The sequence below is a fragment of the Anabrus simplex genome, chromosome 10, assembly GCF_040414725.1.
Source record: "Anabrus simplex isolate iqAnaSimp1 chromosome 10, ASM4041472v1, whole genome shotgun sequence".
NCBI lineage: Eukaryota > Metazoa > Arthropoda > Insecta > Orthoptera > Tettigoniidae > Anabrus > Anabrus simplex.
In genome coordinates, this window is record NC_090274.1 from 16,599,806 (window position 1) to 16,621,779 (window position 21,974).

Below are 21,974 nucleotides of genomic sequence, written 5' to 3' on the forward strand. Positions count from 1 at the left end.
GAAGTGAATAAACTCATATTTTTTTAAGCTCTTCCTGTATAATTTTGATTCTACAGTTTATATATATGGCCATTGGCTACAATAAATACTTTCTTATGATCTGCTAGCGACATCTGACGATCAAGCTTAAAAATAAAGACGTCTGAATCTGTTCTTAACCAGAGGGCGTAAATAATCATACAATCAATGGTTGCCACAGCAACGAAGTAAGGCATCAAAATGGTTGCATTGGAGTGATCTATGAAACACTGAGAATTTTATTTTTGTTCGCTTTTTATAGTTAATGTATTATTTCTGTGAGAAATTCGGAGTGTAATAAAGAAGGATTTCAAAATGCTAACATTTGCGCGCTATAGTACTATCCTCACAATTAATTTGCTCCTAATGATCGTTGACATACTCATCAATACTTTATCAGATGTTGTCACACAAGATCCTATAATTTTGTTAGTGCTGTACATGTAAGTATCACATAGATCTCTTGTATCTGTCTTGGCAATACGAAATTTCAGGACGGCCGTCATCTAGTGTACAGGTATAAACCAATTTTATTTTAATTGTTTTAAAAAACCGTAAATGTGAACTGAAATTCGAACCCCACTGTCGGCAGCCCTGATGATGGTTTTCCGTCGTTTCCTGTTTTCACACTAGGCAAATGCTGGAGCTGTACCTTGATTAAGGCCACGGTCACTTCCTTCCCACTCCTAGCCCTTTCCTATCCCATCGTCGCCATAAGACTTATGTGTTCGTGTAACATAAAGCAGATTGTCAAAATAAAAAAATAATACTAATTATACTTTGGCGTCTGAAAATGATCCCCCGGATCTTTGCTATGCTTTCTCCATTAGCCATTGAACGTAAATCATTTTCAGTAATTAATTCACAAACCAAATGTGGACTGGGAAAATAACATATACAGATTAGTATGAAAAATAACTGATCTGTGAAGTTCTTGTATATATGTTTCTTTTGTTATCAAAAGGAGAAGAAGAATGTATGTGCCCACCTATTCAGTACAACTTTACAAACAGTACACACCAGCAACCTCTTGGGTGTGAGATCATACTGGACTGCCTTGTAATGAGTGGAGAGAGGCTATAAAGAAGACTGCTAATGTTTCTGATGTGCGCTCGGTGCGGGTAGACCCTGGACAACAACCTCTGCTGGCATTGCCACGGAGAGAAAGAAACTCTTGGTCATGTCCTGGGATTCTGCAGACGCGGGGAGCTCCTAAAGGAACACGCAACATCACCAGATGAGATCCTTCATTGCCGAGGAACTGAGAAAGAAGGGATTCGATGTACATGAGGAGGCACACGGAGACATCATAGCCTTTAAAGACAACAGTTCTCTGGGATTCATCTTTAATCCAACTGTCAGGTTCGAGCACCATAGCAGTCAGCCAGAGGAGGTCAGTCTAGAAAAGATCAAAAAATACAAACCCACTATCCCTTACTACAAATCTGAACACCACCTTCAGGAAATTGAAATACTGTAGAACCCCATTTATCCAAAATAAAGGGGACGGAGCCACTTCGGTTGACACGCTTTTTTGGATGACACAGGGAAAATATTTTCGGAAGTTAAACATCGAAATAAAAATGCATTAACTCTGTTAAGCAAAGGTGCATACTATATATTAAAATATTTACATAATATTACTCGTATAAAATCAGTGATTTCTTCTGAATTTTCTTGGTACAGTGCTGTAGTGCAGCTATGTCGCGCCGTTTAATCAACCATACATCAGCTGGTGTAGATTCATTGCTTTGTTCAGCAAAGCGCAAAGCAATCTGAAATAATAAAACAATTTTTGTTACTAATGAACTGAATACTGTATACAGTAATTTTATTACAGTACCGTAATGTCCGACTCGTTGGCTGAACGGTCAGCATACTGGCCTTCGGTTCAGAGGGTCCCGGGTTCGATTCCCGGCCGGGTCGGGGATTTTAACCTTAATTGGTTAATTCCAATGGCACGGGGGCTGGTGTATGTGTCGTCTTCATAATTTTATCCTCATCACGACGTGCAGGTCGCCTACGGGTGTGAAGACCTGCACTTGGCGAGCCGAACCCGTCCTGGGATATCCCGGCACTAAAAGCCATACGACATTTCATTTCAGTACTGTAATTAAAATGTATGGTAGGCCTACTGTATTTTAATAAAAATTCAATCTTACCTCCATTGCATTAAATCCATCATCTACTGAAACTCAATTCTCAGAACTGCTATTGTCAAGGTCGGAGTCATCTGCATAATCTTCATGACGAATAATACAGTAATAATTATACAGCAATAATAATTCCTGCTTGTTCAAGAAAAAATGTATAATGGAACGAACTAGAGGGTAAGAAACAGTTTTGTTTTATGCTACACATGCATTCTGGCATAAGTCATAATATAAAAATAGGGTTTGCCTAGTAGCTTTCAGCACATATAGCAAGAGAATTACTAATATTGACGGCTAGGAACGAGACGGTAAAAACAAAATATTAAAATACAATTTTTCAAGAGCATTTCGGTTAAGCTGGGTTTTGGTTAAGCGAAGTTCGGTTAAGTGGGGTTCTTCTGTAATAGGGATAATGATCGGAGCTCGTGGTACCATACCTCTTCACTTCGTCGCCACGCGGAAGTTCTTCCAACTTCCAATGAAGCTCATCCCCGAAATTGTGACTCTCGTCCTCTGAAGCTCCATCAAGATCCCGAGACACCTCCTCTACAGAACGGAAATGCCGCACTAATTATACTATTAGACCATATCTTTGCTACAATTTAGAGTTTTCTTTCATTAATGGAAGTGTAGGCCTATAAATAAAATTTGATGTTTTACCTTGTTTTTAATGGCAGCCTGTACGTACAGGAAGTTGTTCCTAAATAAATGGAAATGTATGTAACATGTACTACAATTATAGGTGTCAATGAGTATCTGCAATTTTGCTCTAATTGTCTTTAGGTTGGCTCTATGGCGTTGTGTGATCACCAGTCGCTAGATGGCACCGTTGTCTACGTCTGTGGTAGGTTTAAGCATTATCAGATCACTACAGCTTACGCTGTTGCGACGTAAAGATGGCCGCGCCACACTCTTTTTGCACCAAGGGAGAACAGTGTTCCGTAATCCATTTTTTGTGGTCTGAGGGTGTACCAGGAGTGGAAATTCATAGAAGATTTTCAGCACAATTAGGGGACAATGTTTTGTCACTGTGAAGTGTTTACCAGTGGATTGAACAGTTCAAAAGGGGTTGCACGAGTGTGGAGGATGAGGAAAGATCCGGATGTCCATCTGCAGCCATAGCTGATGCTAATATTGATATGATCCTGAATAACAGACGAGTGACTGTTGATGACATGGCAAACCATATGCACATTAGCCATGGTTCTGCATATGAAATCATGCATAACAGGCTTAACTTTCACAAAGTCTGTTCGAGATGGGTTCCAAAACAAATCAATGAAGAGCAGAAGTGCAATAGTGTGAGAATCTGTCAGCACCTACTGGACCGTCATGCTAACGAAGTTGAAACATTTCTGAAACGGATCATCACTGCAGATGAATCATGGGTTCACCACTTCGAACCACAGAGCATGGAATGGAAGCATCTGCTGTGGCAAAACATTGTCCCTGTATTGTGGTGAAAGTCGTCTATGAATTTCCTCTCCTGGTACACCCTCAGACCACAAAAAAAGGATTCCAGAACACTGTTCTTCCTTGGTGCAAACAGAGAGTGGTGCGGCCATCTTTACGTCGTAACAGCGCAAGCTGTACTGATCTGATAACACTGAAAACTACCACAGGCGTACACAACAGTGCCATGTAGCGGCTGGTGAGCACACAACGCCATACAGCCAACCTAAAGACAATTAGAGCAAAATTGCAGATACTCATTGACTTGCCCTCATATAATGTATTGAATAGGTGAACATACAGATTGTTCTTCATTTGATCATTATAGTCAATACAGAAACTGAAAAATGAATTTCATCACTTGTAATTAATTTTTGTTATGTTCTGTTGATTAACTGATCCTTGTCCTTGATGTTTCAGAATCCAGGTTCTTTTTCTCATCTTTGGCATCATCCTAGTTGTTCTTAGCTTCTTTTCTACGTTCATTTTCCAGGTGATGTATTCTCTATTTCGTACCTTAATAGTAAATATGGGATAGCTTAGTGTTGACTGGTGGTGTTATGTGGGCTGATAGTGCCAGTCATGATGCTACTGCATAGACCTCTCACTAACGTTATGTTTGGTAATAACTAAGGGGCAGATTTCTGTCACATGTCATATTTGTTCTCAGAGCTTAATTTTGATTTCACCGGGTGAGTTGGCTGTGTGGTTTGAGTCGCGCAGATGAGAGCTTACATCCGGGAGATAGTGGGTTTGAATCCCACTGTTGGCAGCCCTGAAGATGGTTTTCCCTGGTTTCCCCTTTTCACACCAGGCAAATGCTGGGGCTGTACCTTAATTAAGGCCACGGCCGCTTCCTTCCCACCCCTAGTCCTTTCCTGTCCCATCGTCGCCATAAGACTTATCTGTGTCGGTGCGACGTGCCAATAAATTTGTACAAATGTTACTCCAGCAACATCGAGAACAAGTTAAATGTTCATAACATAGACAATTATCAAATGTAGAAAATTGTCAATATATTTTACGAAGTTTCAACGACAATCATACAAGCCAAGCAACAATGAATCAATACAATTAGCCAGATCTCAACGTTTGAAAAAAAAAATTTTAAAGGATGTTCACCAGATGAGTTTCGTCAATAAAATATTAAAGACTTAGATAGATTTTAGACAAATATGTTTTAACTTAAAGACATAATTTTATTGTTATATGACTTGTACAATATTATAAGATTTGTCAATCAGGTTTACAAGCATAATTTAATCCAATAGAATAGATTCATGATCTTTTATAACCTTAAGTAAATGATAATTGGCTGATGATGCTCATGAAAAAGGAGCGAAACATGTACCATATCAACAACTTAATAAATATGTAAGTTTTTATTACGTTTTTATTGTATTGAATAGGTGGTATTTAACAAAATTGTAAGAATTTGTATCACAAGTAGATCTTCAATACGGACAAAAAATGAAATTTATAACCTGCAATGTAAAACAAGTTGTAAAAAAAAAAAATCTAAATTGAACAGACCACTGATTACAGTCGCCGTTGGTCTCTAGAAGAATGAAAGAGCCTCATGCAGAGTGACAAATCATGCTACACACTGTAGCAGTTCGATGGTTGTGTATGGCTGTAAATACTGGAGTGCACAGGACCTCCAGTGTTATCTGACTGTTGATATCGTGTTCATAACCACGGGACCTCCAGTTTTATGAGACGATTTCTAACAAAAACTAGCCAGTTTGATTTCTGTGGTCTGGTCAAGTTTTTATGACTCCTTGATGTTTCTATTTCAACACTGCATCACTCGCTGTTAACCCAAGATCGGTCGAGGGGGGAGCACAGTGCTAACAAAAGATTTTAACTGGCTGCTGCTTGTTTTTCTTTTGTTCTGCTGGCGTGTGCTGCTATCTAACTGACCGGTGATATGTCAGCAATCGAATAGTGCTGTCAACAGCTGCCTAGGTGTCATCAGAGTGACCTAGACTGCTTATTTGTGAAGTCGTGAGCGCTGCGCTAACACCTGGACCGATGGTGTTCGTTTGGATTCTAAGTAATGTTGTGTCATGATTATTGAATTAGAAGACTCCGAGTAGATGTTTTGAGTTCATTGTTTGCTATTTCTGTGCACGTGAAGTTACATGTAGTATTCATCAGGAACTATGGATCGTTCAGAAGCTGAGGTAATCCAGTGGCTGTTGGAAGAATCTGATAATCTCAAGAGTTAGATGATTTAGTTGATTCAGGCGCAGAACGGTCAAATAACAGTGACCATGATAGCGGAAGTGAACAATCTGCCGGGGATGAGCAGGAAATAACAGAACTTCGAGTGGAGTATATCGGTAAGGACCAACTGACCGTTTGGCATGCTCATGCAGCACGCCAACAAGTACGTAGGAAGCACAGAAATATAGTTATTCATCCACTGGGTGTCAAGGGAGGAAAAAAAAAAAAACCCCACCGCTAGCACTGTTCTTGATGATGGAAAATATTTTTCCCTGACAAAGTGATTGACGAAATTACAGCGTACACAAACGATTGTCTTCATAAAATTTGAAGTAACTACTGCAGGAAAACCTGTGTTATAGATACAAATCCTGATGAAATAAGGGCAGTTCTAGGTCTCTTGTATTTAGCAGGTGTGCAAAAATCGTGACACCAGATTGTGGGGGATTTATGGGATAAGGATGGGACTGCTCCAGAATATTTTCGACTTACAGTGAGTTAAAAATGTCACAAACATATCAGATGTGAGGTTTTTATAAGGGCTTCTGATAAGTTCACCTGCATACACCCCAGCATCAGTGGGTAGGGTCTGACACTTCCCACTCTGATGAGTCTAGTGTCAGACCCAACGAGCTAGAATAACATAGAGAGGCGGAAGCGCTGCCTGGGTGAACCTAATAGAACGAACGTCCGCCATGTTTCCTGTTGTCACACAAGCAAGGGGGCATGGCCTTTAAATGACGAAAGGTGTAGAAAATGCGCATTTTAGAATCGCTGGGGGAGAATTAAAGACCGTTGCCGAAAGCTTGAAGCATGAAAGCGAATACCGCCACTTCATCATATTGCGGCACGAGGCCAACATCACGATCATTTGATTGTAGGGTAGTTCGAAATCATCGCACAGTGACATACGAATAGGCCTCGAAATCGGAACAAGAGCATTACCCTGCTTTGCTGTTGTGGTTAAACGTAAATTAGAATAAAAACGATGGACATAAATATTTATGACAGGAAACCTTAAAATCATAGGGACCTACAATAGGTTACAACCTCATTCTGTTCATATTTTTAAAATTATTGCATCCTCATGAGTACTGTGTTCCTTTCTTAATCTGTTTACCCTCACGAGTTGGTTTTTCCCACGGACTCAGTGACGGACCCCACCTCTACCACCTCAAGGACAGTGTTCTGGAGCGTGAGACATTGGGTCGGGGGATACAACTGTGAGGGAGGGCTGCACCTGCTATGCTGAACAGGGGCCTTGTGGGGGGGGGGGGGGGGGGGGCGAAGGAAGCGGCCGTGGCCTTAAGTTAGGTACCATCCCGGCATTTGCCTGGAGGAAAAGTGGGAAACCACGGAAAATCACTTCGAGGATGGCTGAGGTGGGAGTCGAACCCACTTCTACTCAGTTGACCTCCCCAGGCTGATAGAATCCCGTTACAGCCCTCGTGCTCCTTTTCAAATTTCGTGGCGGAGCTGGGAATCGAACCCGGGCTTCCAGGGGTGGCAGCTGCTCACGCTAACCAGTGCACCACAGAGGCGGCCAATGAATACTTTACCACAATAATCGTTTAGTGTAATTATTTATTATAATGTAGGGGGGGATATCATGTTTCCCCAATTACCATATCATACTGGGATTTCTAGCTGAAAGGTAAGCTTGAAAGTTGTCCATTATGAAGTGTGGCATAGTTTTAAATACCAAGGCAACAGACATCTATAATAAAAACTGTATACATTTCAAAAACAGCAGTAAAATGCTGTATTTATCATACTTGGTGTACGTTTGAACGAAATAAGTGTTTTTTGTGGTTACGTTTTCTTGGTGGTGGGCGTTCCATTTCCTTTATTTGTAAATGTGAATGAAAATTAAATACGGCTGGAAATGTACGGAGCATAAGCAACTGAATTGAGTGGGATACCATTTATCTCTTTTCGCCCTCACAACGCATTGTTCGGTTAATTCCTTGTTCTTTAAAAGAAATCTGAAACAAAATTCGACAAATAATTACCGTGGCTATCCGTACTTTCGCTAAGTAAACAATAAAATGGATTTAATTACAAACAGAAATTAGAAAAAAAGGTATCTCGGCTATAATTCAGTAATACTTACTTAAAGTACGATATATCCTTGGTTTTATTACTCCGATTAGTACAACCATACGCTGAGCTTACGGCTGGCATTCCTGAAAGCGAGAATCTATGTTTCCACTTCTTAAAACTTAGGGAATTAAATTGGCATGCACGATCTCACTGTCACCTCAACATATGCTCTCGCGCCAATTCGCTTTGTTTTGACAACCGTTAACATGGCTGCCCCTTATCAACTTGCTTCAAGCAGGGAGCGCTGATGACAGGCTTACAGCCCCTCTATGTTATTCTAGCTCGTTGGTCAGACCTAAGACGAAATACTGGTTAATACTGCAAACGTCTGAAAAGCCTCACATCTGATATGTTTTTGACATTTTTGACATGCTCTGTTGGTGAAAAATATCTAATTCCCTCCATGGGAATTTAGAATTTTCCATTTAGAATTTTCCATTACAGTGCGTTACCGAAGATTTCTGTTACTGTTGCTAGGTCTTCGTTTTGATGATGCATGGACGAAGTTGACAAGGAAAGCACTTGATAGACTAGCCCCGATCAGAAATGTGTTTGAAGGTTTCACAGCAAGATGTGTGAACATCTACAGCATTTCTGAATATGCAACAGTTTATGAAATGCTTGAATCATTTCGTGGTGGATGTGCATTTAGACAGTTCATGCCAAGGAGGCCGGCCAAATATGGCATAAAGATATTTTCTCTGGCAGATTCAGGGATGTTTTATACATCGAATATGGAGATTTATGTGACCGGACAGCCTTCCGGGCCTTACATGTTGGATACCAGACCCAGTACTATTGTCAAGAGACTTATTGAACCAATCAAAGGGTCAGGAAGAAATGTTACAATGGACAATTGGTTTTCGTCTATTTTGCTTACACATGAACTTCTACACCAATATAACCTGACAGTAATTGGGACTCTAAAAAAGAATAAGGTGGAACTGCCACCGGAACTTGTAAATACGAAGCAATGGACTCTAAATAGCAGCCTGTTTGCCTTCCGAGAAGATTGTACAGTTGTTTCGTATGTTCCCAAAAAGAGCCGAAACGTTGTTCTGGTTTCAAGTATGCACGACTCAGATGAAATTGATCCAACTACTGGCGACAAAGAGAAGCCAACAATGGTGACATTGTACAACCTCACGAAAGGAGGTGTAGATGTCGCTGATAAGATGAAATCACAGTACACTGTTGCCAGAGTATGTTGTCATTGGCCACTCAGATTTTTTTTTTTTTTTTTTTTTTTTTTTACACTTTTAGATGTTGGTGCCATCAATGGTCAAGTAGTGCTCTTTTGTGACACTAACAGTAAAATGGAACGAAGAAAATTTTTGAAAAGTCTGGCATTGGGTCTCACAAGCAATCATATATGGTGGCAAGTCTTTCAAAGGAAGGAGTTCAGAGCGACCTGAAGATTTGAATAAGGAAATACCTCCAATATCCAGAAACAAAGTGTACTCCTCAACAAAGAGAGGGTGAGATGTAGCTTTTGCCCGAAAAAAAAGTATCATTTCTCCATGGTTCGGTGCATTTCTTGTCAGGCTTCAATTTGTGGAGAGCATACAATAACCATGTCATCAGTGCTATGGTGAGAAGGAAGCCAGGGATGTCAGCAGCAGTGAATGAAGCTGCAAGATACCAAAGACAATATTCAGAATATGGATGAACTGTACATAATGCAATAATTTTGTTCTCTCATTGGCATATTGTACATTGTTTTGTATATTATATTGTTTGATATCATTTGTGAATAGATTCTCTAAATTTAAAATAATAATTTTCATCATTTATTACAGCACTCGTCGTTCATTTGTATAATAAGGCATTATGACTTACGTTACTTTGGGGTTTGAGGCCAAATGTGATAAAAATAAATTAAAGTGCTCCATAAGGTGACAAAAGAATAGAAACTTCCTATCAAGATAATTTCCGATTGATATACATAAGAAAGGCGGAAACTTCTTTTTCATTAGCGTGAGCGCCGCGCTAACACCTCGACCGATGACGTGACGTTACAAAGTTCGACTGATGTTGGATTAAATATGGTATCTCAAACTTGCCAGAAATTGCATGGATGGAATGATCAATTCGGTGAGCATTGATAATCATGCCCCTTTCAGCCTTGCTGAGCTCTTGTAATATGTCCATTACTACTGTAATCAATGGCAAGAAATGTTCCTATCCAGCACTCATAGCCTTATATTGGCTCAGGACATGCTCGAGAGATGTATGGGATCAGTGTCTGTCTTTAAATAAGATCTGGGCGGCCCCTCTCCCCGGTACGTCGACGCACACGATTCCGGCGATCATTGCAGGCAAGACAGATGCGCTTTTCATCACTAAAGACGACCCTATGCCATTCGTAGACCCACATCGATCTTTCTTGACACCAGGCCAGCCTTACACGTCGCTGTTGTGGGGTCAATGGAACACCTTCTGCAGGGACACGGGCTCGTAAGCCAGCTGCACGCAGGCGATTACCAACTGTTTGTTGTGTAACGTGGGGTGCCACAGCTGCTTGAATTTGCGCTGCTGTTGCATGGGGTTCCATCCGGGCCGTCCGAATGATGCGGCGATTCTCTCTCACAGTTGTCTGTTGCACTGAGCCTGTGCCAGGTCTACGAGTGTGGGTACCTTCATTTGACCACTGCTGCCATACACGTACCGTAGATGCCTGTCGGCCAACACGTACAGCGACAGTCCTTAGCGATAATCCAGCCTCACACAGCCCAATTATCCAAGCCCTCTCAAACGGCGACAGTTGTTGATAGCATGCTCTTCTCTGTCGACGAGGCATGTTTGACGGGGAACACTTCACCGCACAGACTGCAAGTCAACTACGCTACACCAGAGTCCGTATACTGGATTTGATTCCTCCGTGACCACTCACGTTGGGAGACCTGTAGCAACAATCCAATGGGTCTGAAACTTTGATTGTTTACATATCTACATGGCATTGTTCCATATCTTGAAAATCAACACAAACGACCAATGCCTTCATGATGTTTCTTAAATGTATGTCATACTCGGGAGATCTGAAGGACTTTCTATCGTTGACTCCAGATGCTGTTAACTGGATAGACAAATTGACTTTCACTATATAAGTGCATACACTGTCATTGTATACTCTGTTTCATGTCTAATAGTCATATGGCCATAGTTATTTTAGTATATGATTTATATATTGTTGTATATTCCAATGTGTTGCCATACACTAAATAAATACATAATACCGTAATAATAAATAATTATTTCAACCTCATACTTTTTCGTTCTCACACTCGGCTTTTTATTGGTTTCACTTTTAGATCCTGGTCACACTTTTATTTTCCGTGAGGACATTTACAGGTCTCAGAACTTCACTCAGTTCCAGAAGCGTGACAGACAGATAGCATTTGACAGTCTTCATCATTTTGAAATATTCCTCCAGCCAATAAATAGTTGTGGAAAACATGGTTGGACCCCACTAGATTCATCTTACAACAAGATTAAAGCAATGAACATTTCTAAACATGGATTTTTATTGCAATTGCTGATTGTATTATGTGTCATTTAAGTTTTTTATGTGTTGCTGTTTTTTCAACCATGTGTTATTTTAAGCTGAAGATGACCTCTAGGCAAGGTCAAAACATATCCTACTATGCAACTTTTTAGACAGACCCTACACCTGAGGAGCTTCAAATATCCATCAACTGTTTTAAGGAAGCTTATGAACGATTTGGTCTGACCATCAACACCCATTAGACTAAAGTATTTGCACAGCCAGCACCAGGTACCGTCCTTGAACTAAATGTCACCATAGCGGGAACACCTCTTGAACAGGTAGACTAATTCACCTACCTTGGTAGTATTTTAACTACAGGTTGCAACTCAGTTGCAACTTCTTCTCTACGGTGAGTTTGGTCGTGGCAAAAGGCCTCAAGGTGCTCCTTTGAAATGCTATGAAGACCAGCTTAAGAAGACTATGAATGGCACCAACATAAATGCTAACACCTGGGCAACAACTGCTCAAAACCATGTTCTTTGGCCCAAAGCTACTGCAGAAGGTGTCTCACTGTTTGCTCATGCACGTCGCAGACAAGAAATTGAAACGTATGAAAAACAGAAACTACGTCAGATCCAACCGCATCCTCCGCCCACCTTTAGATGTGACCTGTGTTGCCACATGTTTCATGTGAAAATTGGCTTGATCAGTCATCAGCAACATCTCCACAGAGCCAACAGACTTTAAGAGGAATTGCAGGAGAAAAACGTATTCTCGGAAACGAGTAGCGGCCTACGATTGAATAGGTGGACTTAATTCTTTTTAGATTTTTATCATAGAGTTGCTGCTCTCATTTGATATGTAATTTTTTATGTTCTCTCTCTTTGCTCAACAGGCTGGCCTTTCCGAACTGTTATACGGCCGTTTTCGCTGTACGCTTGTTACTTCCATAGTGTATGTGGCACTGACTATTGCACACAACGCCTGGACACTCATTGTTCGTTGGGACGATTCCGAAGCATTTCGTCTCGACTACCCTTTACTGGTGATGTACTCTATCCAGAGGACTTGTGAGTACTATATCCGTTAGTGGCAAGTACAGTCCCGTGTCAGTTAATTGGAACACGACTAGAAGTTTGTTTTTGTGCACTTATTAGCAACCCCACATAAGTGGGAATGTTAAGAAGATAAACCTGTGGGTTTTCTTAATATGTCCTCCTTTCTGTTTTGTATGATCCATTACACAATTTGACGTAGATTCCATAAGCTTTGAGTACATATTTTTAAGAATTTTGTTTTTGTCAAACTGTCAAGTTTTGCAAATGGCGTACATGTTTTCTAGAGGATTAATGTCAGGACTGTTTCCTGGGCCCTTAAGATCATGAATATTGGTATTACTGAAGAATATCATCACTTTCGAAACGTGGCAAGGAACCAAATCTTGCTGAAAAGTTGTGCCATCATCTGGAAACCTCTGTACAGGTAACTTTTCAGCAAATAGAGAGATGGATGATCTGCCTAGTCAATACTATGTGCACATTATATCTAGTACAGGTAGAACTCGTTATATGCGATAGTTATGTTCCACGGAATTGCCGCACATACCAAATTCGCGTAAATTGAGAGTCATTTTATATGTACATTATAGGGTTAGGTTTCCGTTTACTCACATATTAAGTTTAAAATAGCAGTGGTTCTTAGTATTTTTACAAAAAATATACATTATAATATTTCTGAAACGCATTTTAATGCAAAATTTATACACTTAAAAATAAACAATAATAAACAAAAATAATTTCATTAAGTCCATCCTCATACCCTGAATAGGCACTGGATCACATACATCGGAAGAATCTGATAATGCTGTAGTCAGTTCAGTTTCCGTCACGCGTAGCCTTTCGTGCAGATCTTTTGTAGCTAAAGTGATCTCGCCAGGCACCTGACATTTAAGTGCCACATTGTTTTGCAAAGAAATGTTTAATTGTTGACTGCGTAGTCTTCTTTGCCAGTTGATTATACAGCTCCTTGTAAAAGTTAAGACAATGTTCAACTTCTCTCTTCACTATCGCACTGTTTACTTCTTCAGGATCATGTTCTTTGAAAGTTGCCATTGCAGCGTCGATCATTCTGACGGCCTCGACCATTTTCTTTGTTGTCAGCTTTCTAAGAGGCTGAACTTCCTCGACTTCTGTTTCTTCTTTATTACTATTCTCACTCAAAATGATCAAATCTTTGTTTCTCAGATCTTCGGAATGAGAGTTTATGAGATCACACACATTCTCTTCATCGACATCGGTGAGTTCAATCTGCCGTGTTATGTCCGCAATTTCTCTCATCGCACCGGTGACGTCGGTGATCACTTCATCATCTAGCAGCGACACAGCATCGGGATAGAGTTTCCTCCATCCACCATCATACATTTTGGAGTAACGTCAGTTCATGTGGCTTTAATAATATAAATCGCCATCTTAATATTAAACTGTAGTGAGAAAATCTTGATGGTATGTTCGTCATTCGACTCACTAAAACCAAAATCGTGTATATGCAAAATCGCGGATAATGAATCTGCGTATAACAGGGTTTACCTGTACATGTTTCAAGAATATGTTCATTCTCTTCTTCAGCTAATTAGGTTAAAATTTGTGTATTGTCAAAATTGTTAATGGTAACTTTTCGTCATGCCATTGACCGGCCTTTTTATACATGAAACATCTTATGATACTTTTAGGAGGATTCCTCCTTTGTATGTTGTATGTTGGGTATTCAGCCCGAAGGCTGGTTTGATCCCCTGCAGCTCCGCCAACAGGCTGTCATAAATAGCCTAGGCGTCACTGAAGAGGCATACTAGGGAAATGAGGAGTGAGGTAGTTTCCCGTTGCTTTCCTCACCGAGCCAGCCGCTGCTATTACATATTAGTCTGCCAAGCCCACTGAAATGCATGCACCAACCGACCCTATGAGCGATATTTCCACACCATTCATAACAGGGACTAGCTGCATAAGCAATGGTATTACTAGCATCACTCATACCTCAGTCACTTTCATATTATCAAAGCCAAGGATGAGATTGAGACAGGTCAATGAAAGTAACAAATTTGATATAGCCCATACCAGAAGACATAGTGCACTGTAAACACTACATCTCACCAGCAAAGGCATAATTCCTCCTTTACAATACAAATTAAACTTATTCCTTTCAGAACAACATTAAATCATGGTACTCAGACTGTTTTCGAGGGGGATCTTCTCTTAATACAAGTTTTGCAAGCTGAACACCAGGCTTGGTTTCGTAAAGATGGTAGAAAATCTTTCTTGAACCCCGGTGACTGCATGCCCACACAAGACATTTCTAGCACATAAAACGTAACTCACGTTCTCTGTCACCCTGGTGAGCGTGCCTTTTCTGCGGAGAAAGCAGTCATCACTTGACGTTTTATTTTTCCTGATAAAGTTTCCCCTGTACCTGGGCAAAATTGAGCCTCACTGTTTGTGTTGCTGAACAATTCAATAGTAGCCACTATTATTTGCAGTTAAGTAACAAAACTGTTTAAAATCCAGGCATAGAAGAGAAATATTAACAGTCGTGGGAACACTTTGGACTAATATCGATGTCTTGTTGTATTCACACTAGATAGGAAAGAGCTTGCAGTAGAGATCTAAACTGAAAAGAGGAATTGATCAGTTCATAACGCATGTGAGAACATGAGGCCTATCTTGATACTTAGTGCGAGTCCGTTTGGTGATTGCTGAATTACAACAATTCAAAGAGTTCCTTTAAATACTTTTCTCAGATCTAAAGCAGTGCCTAAAACAGTTGTGACATGGAGGAATTGAATGGGTGCTCGCCACAACGGGCTAACTAACATTTTGTCAGAACAGTGATAAATCAACTTTTGCAAAAAATTTCAAGAGAAAAAAAACTATAACATAAAAATAATATTCTTTTAATTATTTTATCTCATTGTGGTACCTTTAAATTATTTATACCATAATTATAATAGAACTGTTTTAAAAATGAAGTGTGCCTGGAAAAATAGGGATAATTATAAAAAACAAGAAATTGACTTCTGCATTGAGCTAGCTGTAGATAATAGTTTACCTTTGATTTGTAACCAACCTTTATTTTATGATCATACAATACAAAAAAAAAAGGTGTTTTATATAAAGAAAACTAGATATAAAAGATGCAGCAAAATTATTCTGGGATATGACATCACTTTTCCTCATAGAATATACATCAGTCTAATTCAGTGGAGAATGATTCCTCAGCCTCTTCTTGGTCATTGTCAGCTGTCAGTTCTCTGTAATACTGGTGATATCTTGGAAGGACATGTTCAAGTAGTTCAAGAAAGTCCGTAAGCTTTGCTGGCTTTATTGGCCTTGTACCACTGTACTGTTGTGGCAGTTCAGTACCAGCAATCAATCAATCACTCACTACTGATCTGCATTTAGGGCAGTCGCCCAGGTGGCAGATTCCCTATCTGTTGTTTTCCTAGCCTTTTCTTAAATGATCGCAAAGAAATTGGAAAATTATTGAACATTTCCCTTGGTAAGTTATTCCAATCCCTAACTCCCCTTCATGTAAATGAATATTTGCCTCAATTTGTCTTCTTGAATTCCAACTTTCCTACTTTTAAAGACACCACTCAAACTTATTCGTCTACTGATATCCTCCCACGCCATCTCTCCACTGACAGCTCGGAACATACCATTTATGTCTCAAGTATTATTACAATATTATAAGTCCACCTGTTCAATACAATACAATATGATCCACTATTTCATATGGTCAAATATTTTTTATACATAATACATAAAAGTCAAAGGTACATGTTTCACCCTCCTTACGGGCATCATCAGCCTATATCAATCTTAAAATAATACATATACTTATAAATTATAGGTTAAAATGTTGAAAAATGGTTTCGTAAAACATTATACAATAACATCTAAAACAACGATAATGCACCAAAGTATGTTAAAAGAGAGTGAAATTAACAGTTTTGAAGATTAAAACGTGATTAAACATGAAATTTTGAGAGTCTAAAACTAAAATGGATCCATATTTTTATAATATCATTAAGACTGTGAAGGCCTTGAGTATAAATACAATCATCAAAGGGGGATGTTTCTTCAATTCCCAAGTTGAATCCAAGGTGGTAAAATCACTTTCAGTTATTTAAAACGGAAGTGTGAATGTAATAAACAAGTTTAAAATGTATATGATTGGGAGATCTGAAAGTCGAGAAGAAAATGGAACTTCTGTAGAGGCGTTGCTTGTGATAAAACGTATGTCAAAGCTAGCGGAGTTCGGAAATTATGGTAGTCGAATGGATCTAAAAGATAGTCAAGTTGATATATAATTCCGTTTGAAACATTTGTTGGAAGAAATGTTCAGGATTTCCGAACTCCGCTAGCTTTGACATACGTTTTATCACAAGCAACGCCTCTACAGAAGTTCCATTTTCTTCTCGACTTTCAGATCTCCCAATCATATACATTTTAAACTTGTTTATTACATTCACACTTCCGTTTTAAATAACTGAAAGTGATTTTACCACCTTGGATTCAACTTGGGAATTGAAGAAACATCCCCCTTTGATGATTGTATTTATACTCAAGGCCTTCACAGTCTTAATGATATTATAAAAATATGGATCCATTTTAGTTTTAGACTCTCAAAATTTCATGTTTAATCACGTTTTAATCTTCAAAACTGTTAATTTCACTCTCTTTTAACATACTTTGGTGCATTATCGTTGTTTTAGATGTTATTGTATAATATCAAAAAAGGCTTTCACAGCCGCAGATCTTATAATCACAGCAATAGAACCAGCTTTTGGGTGGTTAGGCCGTGTGCATAAAGCAGAGTTTCGTCCAGACGTGCCATTTGGACTCATCAGCTGGAATGGCACGCCCCTCCAGGACTCTGCTTAGCAGTGGCAGACCAAACTGTGTGGCCCCGCCGAGTTAGCAAATCAAGTTTGCTAACCTGCTAAAGGAGAAAAGATTTCTCCGTTCAAAAAACGCTCCCCCATTGGAGATACAACATCAAAAAAGGCTTTCACAGCCGCAGATCTTATAATCACAGCAATAGAACCAGCTTTTGGGTGGTTAGGCCGTGTGCATAAAGCAGAGTTTCGTCCAGACGTGCCATTTGGACTCATCAGCTGGAATGGCACGCCCCTCCAGGACTCTGCTTAGCAGTGGCAGACCAAACTGTGTGGCCCCGCCGAGTTAGCAAATCAAGTTTGCTAAGCAGAGTCCTGGAGGGGCGTGCCATTCCAGCTGATGAGTCCAAATGGCACGTCTGGACGAAACTCTGCTTTATGCACACGGCCTAACCACCCAAAAGCTGGTTCTATTGCTGTGATTATTGTATAATGTTTTACGAAACCATTTTTCAACATTTTAACCTATAATTTATAAGTATATGTATTATTTTAAGATTGATATAGGCTGATGATGCCCGTAAGGAGGGTGAAACATGTACCTTTGACTTTTATGTATTATGTATAAAAAATATTTGACCATATGAAATAGTGGATCATATTGTATTGTATTGAACAGGTGGACTTATAATATTGTAATAATACTTGAGACATACGTCAACTTCAATACGGAACCAAAATGAGAATAGTTACTTGTAACATACCATTTAATCGAGCAGCTCGTTTCCTTTCTCCCAAATCTTCCCAGCCCAAACTTTGCAACATTTTTGTAACGCTACTCTTTTGTGGGAAATCACTCAGAACAAATCGAGCTGCTTTTCTTTGGATTTTTTCCAGTTCTTGAATCAAGTAATCCTGGTAAGGGTCCCATACACTGGAACCATACTCTAGTTGGGGTCTTCTGTCTGTCTGTTACGTCATCAGCCCAGAGGCTGGTTGGATCCTCAAATAGCACCACCAAAGGTTATGCGGTTATAAGGAAACCCCAAAAACCAATGGCAGCACCAAAATGAGGCGTACTAGGCAAGATGAGGAGTGAGGTAGTTTTCCATTGCTTTCCTCACTGGATCAGAAAGTACTATTGCAGCATGACTGACCCTATGAGCAGCACCTTTCATAACACTCAGATGCCCTAGTCATGCTCTGAATGTCATTACTCAGCACTACCCATACCCCAGCAACTTCCATATTGTCACAGCCATGGATGTTGACCGAGACTTTGGTGGAAGCTACACTTTACTCTACCGGGCGAGTTGGCCGTGCGCGTAGAGGCGTGCGGCTGTGAGCTTGCATCCGGGAGATAGGGGGTTTGAATCCCACTGTCGGCAGCCCTGAAGATGGTTTTCCGTGGTTTCCCATTTTCACACCAGGCAAATGCTGGGGCTGTACCTTAATTAAGGCCACGGCCGCTTCCTTCCAACTCCTAGGCCTTTCCTATCCCATCGTCGCGATAAGACCTATCTGTGTCGGTGCGACATAAAGCCACTAGCAAAAACACTTTACTCTGGCCTGTGCCAAGAGTTGGGGTCTTACCAGAGACATATGCCCTCTCCTTTACATCCTTACTACTACCCCTAAATACCCTCATAACCATGTGCAGAGATCTGTACCCTTTATTAGCAATCATATTTATGTGATTACCCCAATGAAGGTCTTTTCTTATATTAACACCTAGGTACTTACAATGATCCCCAAAAGGAACTTTCACCCCATCAACGCAGTAATTAAAACTGAGAGGACTTTTCCTACTTGTGAAACTCACAACTTGACTTTTAACCCCGTTTATCATCATATCATTGTCCACTGTCCACCTCACAACACTATCAACGTCACCCTGCAGCCGCTCACAATCTTGTAACTTATTTATTACTCTGTACAGAATAACATCATCTGCAAACAGCCTTATCTCTGATTCCACTTCTTTACACATATCATTGATATATATAAGAAAACATAAAGGTCCAATAATACTGCCTTGAGGAATTCCCCTCTTAATTATTACAGGGTCAGATAAAGCTTCGCCTACTCTAATTCTCTGAGCAAGTGATGGTCGACCACCAACACTGTTCCTTTTGTTAATGTCAACACAGTGATATTCCTCAACAATAAAACATGAATATTTAAAAAAAAAATTAAATGATTCATCTTTTTCTTTTTTTTAATAGTAAGCTTGAAACTTTACTAATTAGTACTCTTTGCTTATTTACAGACACCATTCTCTTGGTTACTTTTTCTGGCAAACATTGAGTGCTCACTTGCCATTTTTACTACTTAGCACTTCTTTTACATTTCCTGTAATTGCCCACATAAAAATTAACATTATTTCCATCTCCTTTTGCAATACTACCATCTGACGAAGCCATTTTTGTTTTGATAATAAACATTGAGGATAGCCAACACAATCCAGAGAGCGAGTTCCGAGTATATCTTGTTATGGAATGTTTAGTCACACATTTCAGTATCAAATGAAATGAAATGAAATGAGAGCTTTCATTAAAATACTGGAGTGAATGGGTAGTAATAGTATATATATATAAAAAAACTTCTCACCCACAGCCACTATTATACATAGAAATAAGGTTTGCTAGCCTACGTATACAGCAACACCATTATTACAGCCTCCTGCGTAAAGATCTGTTAGCCCCATTTTACAATAACAAAATTAGTCTAAATAAAATGGCATTTGTATCTCATCACACAGGATTCCCTCATGTTAACCCAACTCACAGAAGATAGTTTGAACCTTCTGCAAAAGATGGCAGCACATAGCACATCTTTTTAAAAATTTGTTGGTTACCCCTTTCTTGCGAGCATCCTTTTAATTACTATTCAGCCAACAAATAGTGCATAGGATCTAAGAATAAGGCAACTGTCGGAAAAATTATAAGAATAGGAACCTTGTTCCAATTAATTTGCATGGGATTTTACCTTCAACATTCTTTTTCAGTTGCGCTCTGTTGCTCACAAAATGCCTGTCTCTCTTATTCCAGTTTCTGGTCTGCATTACTACACCTTTAAGAGAACCATACTGAGGATAAGTGATCCGAGATTCTACGAAGACTTTGACGATGTATCCGAGGAGAATGAGACTTGATGTTCGACAGAGAGAATAGTTCAAATCTGTGGAGTAATAATCTTCTGCATGGAAGAGAGTGAAATTTTGTTGTGAATCAATGGATTCAGAGGACTTTGGTTCAGGCTTCATCCGTCTATAAAAATAAGGATCTCGGGATTGAAGAAGTTTGGAGCCAAAGTCAGTGACCCCTTTTCACACTTGATGTTGTGAAAGTGTGTGGTAGATTACACTACACTCACTGGGAGTTGTCCCAAAGAGTTAGACAGGAGCCTAGCACAAAGAAGTGAAAGCAATGATGAACGGAACTTGGAATGCTCGGCATTCGAGAAGGCGCATAGCAGTACTGCAAATAATGTTTAAGTTCTGCGCAGCCTGGGCCTGCTTGCGATATTTACGAGCAGTTATGTTAAAGTGATTTTGATTTTCAATCTCAACGGGAAACCACACATCAACAATGCCCGATAAGACAAGAAAACAAAGGGCTGGACGATACGTTCAGATAGGAAAGGCGGAGGGTAGTAAGGAAATGGCATTTTTCCATGGAGCCTGTCCAAGGAACCCAACATTCATTCCATCCCAGCAAGTTCGTTAAAAAGTACCACCGTTGAAAGAATACTGCTACGAGTGTTGTTGCCTGATGGACAATATAAAATTTGGTGATGATGATGATGATTATGCTTGTTGTTTAAAGGGGCCTAACATTTAGGTCATCAGACCCTAAATATAAAATTTTTTACTGAGTTACTTTCATTATGTAAATCATAGAAAATAAATATCTTTGTATTTTATCTCATATTCATCTGATTTTAAATTGAACCTACAGGGGATGGGAGTAGCAATAAAATTGGACTACAAAGGATTCAACACAGAACAGAATTTCTACACAATATAGGTTCTTTGGCTTGCCAGTGAAGAAAGAAAGTCGTAATCATGACTATAGTGGCAATGATTCTGTTTTACCTTCTGTTTGTAACACAGTCCTTGAAATATTCGAGTGCCTCTCCATTCAGTGGTCCTTCATTTAAAGACCTCAAAGCTAACGTCACATAGCTGGCAATAGCGCACCGGTTAGAAGGTCATCACGGGCGAGAGGGAAGCTAAGAAGGACATTGCAGTCTTGAAGTTGAAATAAAATGTGATATTAAAAGGTCAACTAGGACCACGAATCTTCAAATGTTATAAACACACTTAGTCAAAAGGAACACATATACAGTGGAATCATTCAGTACTATGTGTAGTCTATGTATGGATCTTCACTCTTGATGAAGAATTATTAATACAGGAGAACCCTGCTTAACCAAAATGCTCTGACAAAATTGTATTTTTATATTTTGTTTTTACCCTCTCGTTATTAGCCATCAATATTAGTAATTCTCTTGCTATATGTGCCGAGAGCTACTAGGCAAACCCTATTTTTATATTATGAATTATGTCAGAATGCATGCATAGCATAAAACAAAACAGTTTCTTACCCTCTAGTTCGTTCCATGATACATTTTTTCTTGA

General features: G+C 39.5%; 1 protein-coding gene across 1 annotated transcript; it reads left to right on the forward strand.

The window, feature by feature from the left end:
- Window positions 1-221: 221 nt before the first annotated feature.
- Window positions 222-21,147, forward strand: LOC136882084 (transmembrane protein 138). Its single transcript, XM_067154594.2, has 4 exons — window positions 222-461; window positions 4,044-4,116; window positions 12,338-12,512; window positions 20,383-21,147. The coding sequence occupies exons 1-4, from the start codon at window positions 334-336 to the stop codon at window positions 20,484-20,486; spliced, it is 480 nt and encodes a 159-aa protein (XP_067010695.1). The 5' UTR covers window positions 222-333; the 3' UTR covers window positions 20,487-21,147.
- Window positions 21,148-21,974: the final 827 nt, after the last annotated feature.

Coding starts and splice junctions, on each gene's coding strand:
- LOC136882084 (XM_067154594.2), top strand. CDS start 334: ATGCTAACATTTGCGCGCTATAGTACTATCCTCACAATTAATTTGCTC. Junction 4,117..12,337: donor TTTCTACGTTCATTTTCCAG/GTGATGTATTCT, acceptor TTTGCTCAACAG/GCTGGCCTTTCCGAACTGTT. Junction 12,513..20,382: donor GTACTCTATCCAGAGGACTT/GTGAGTACTATA, acceptor CTCTTATTCCAG/TTTCTGGTCTGCATTACTAC.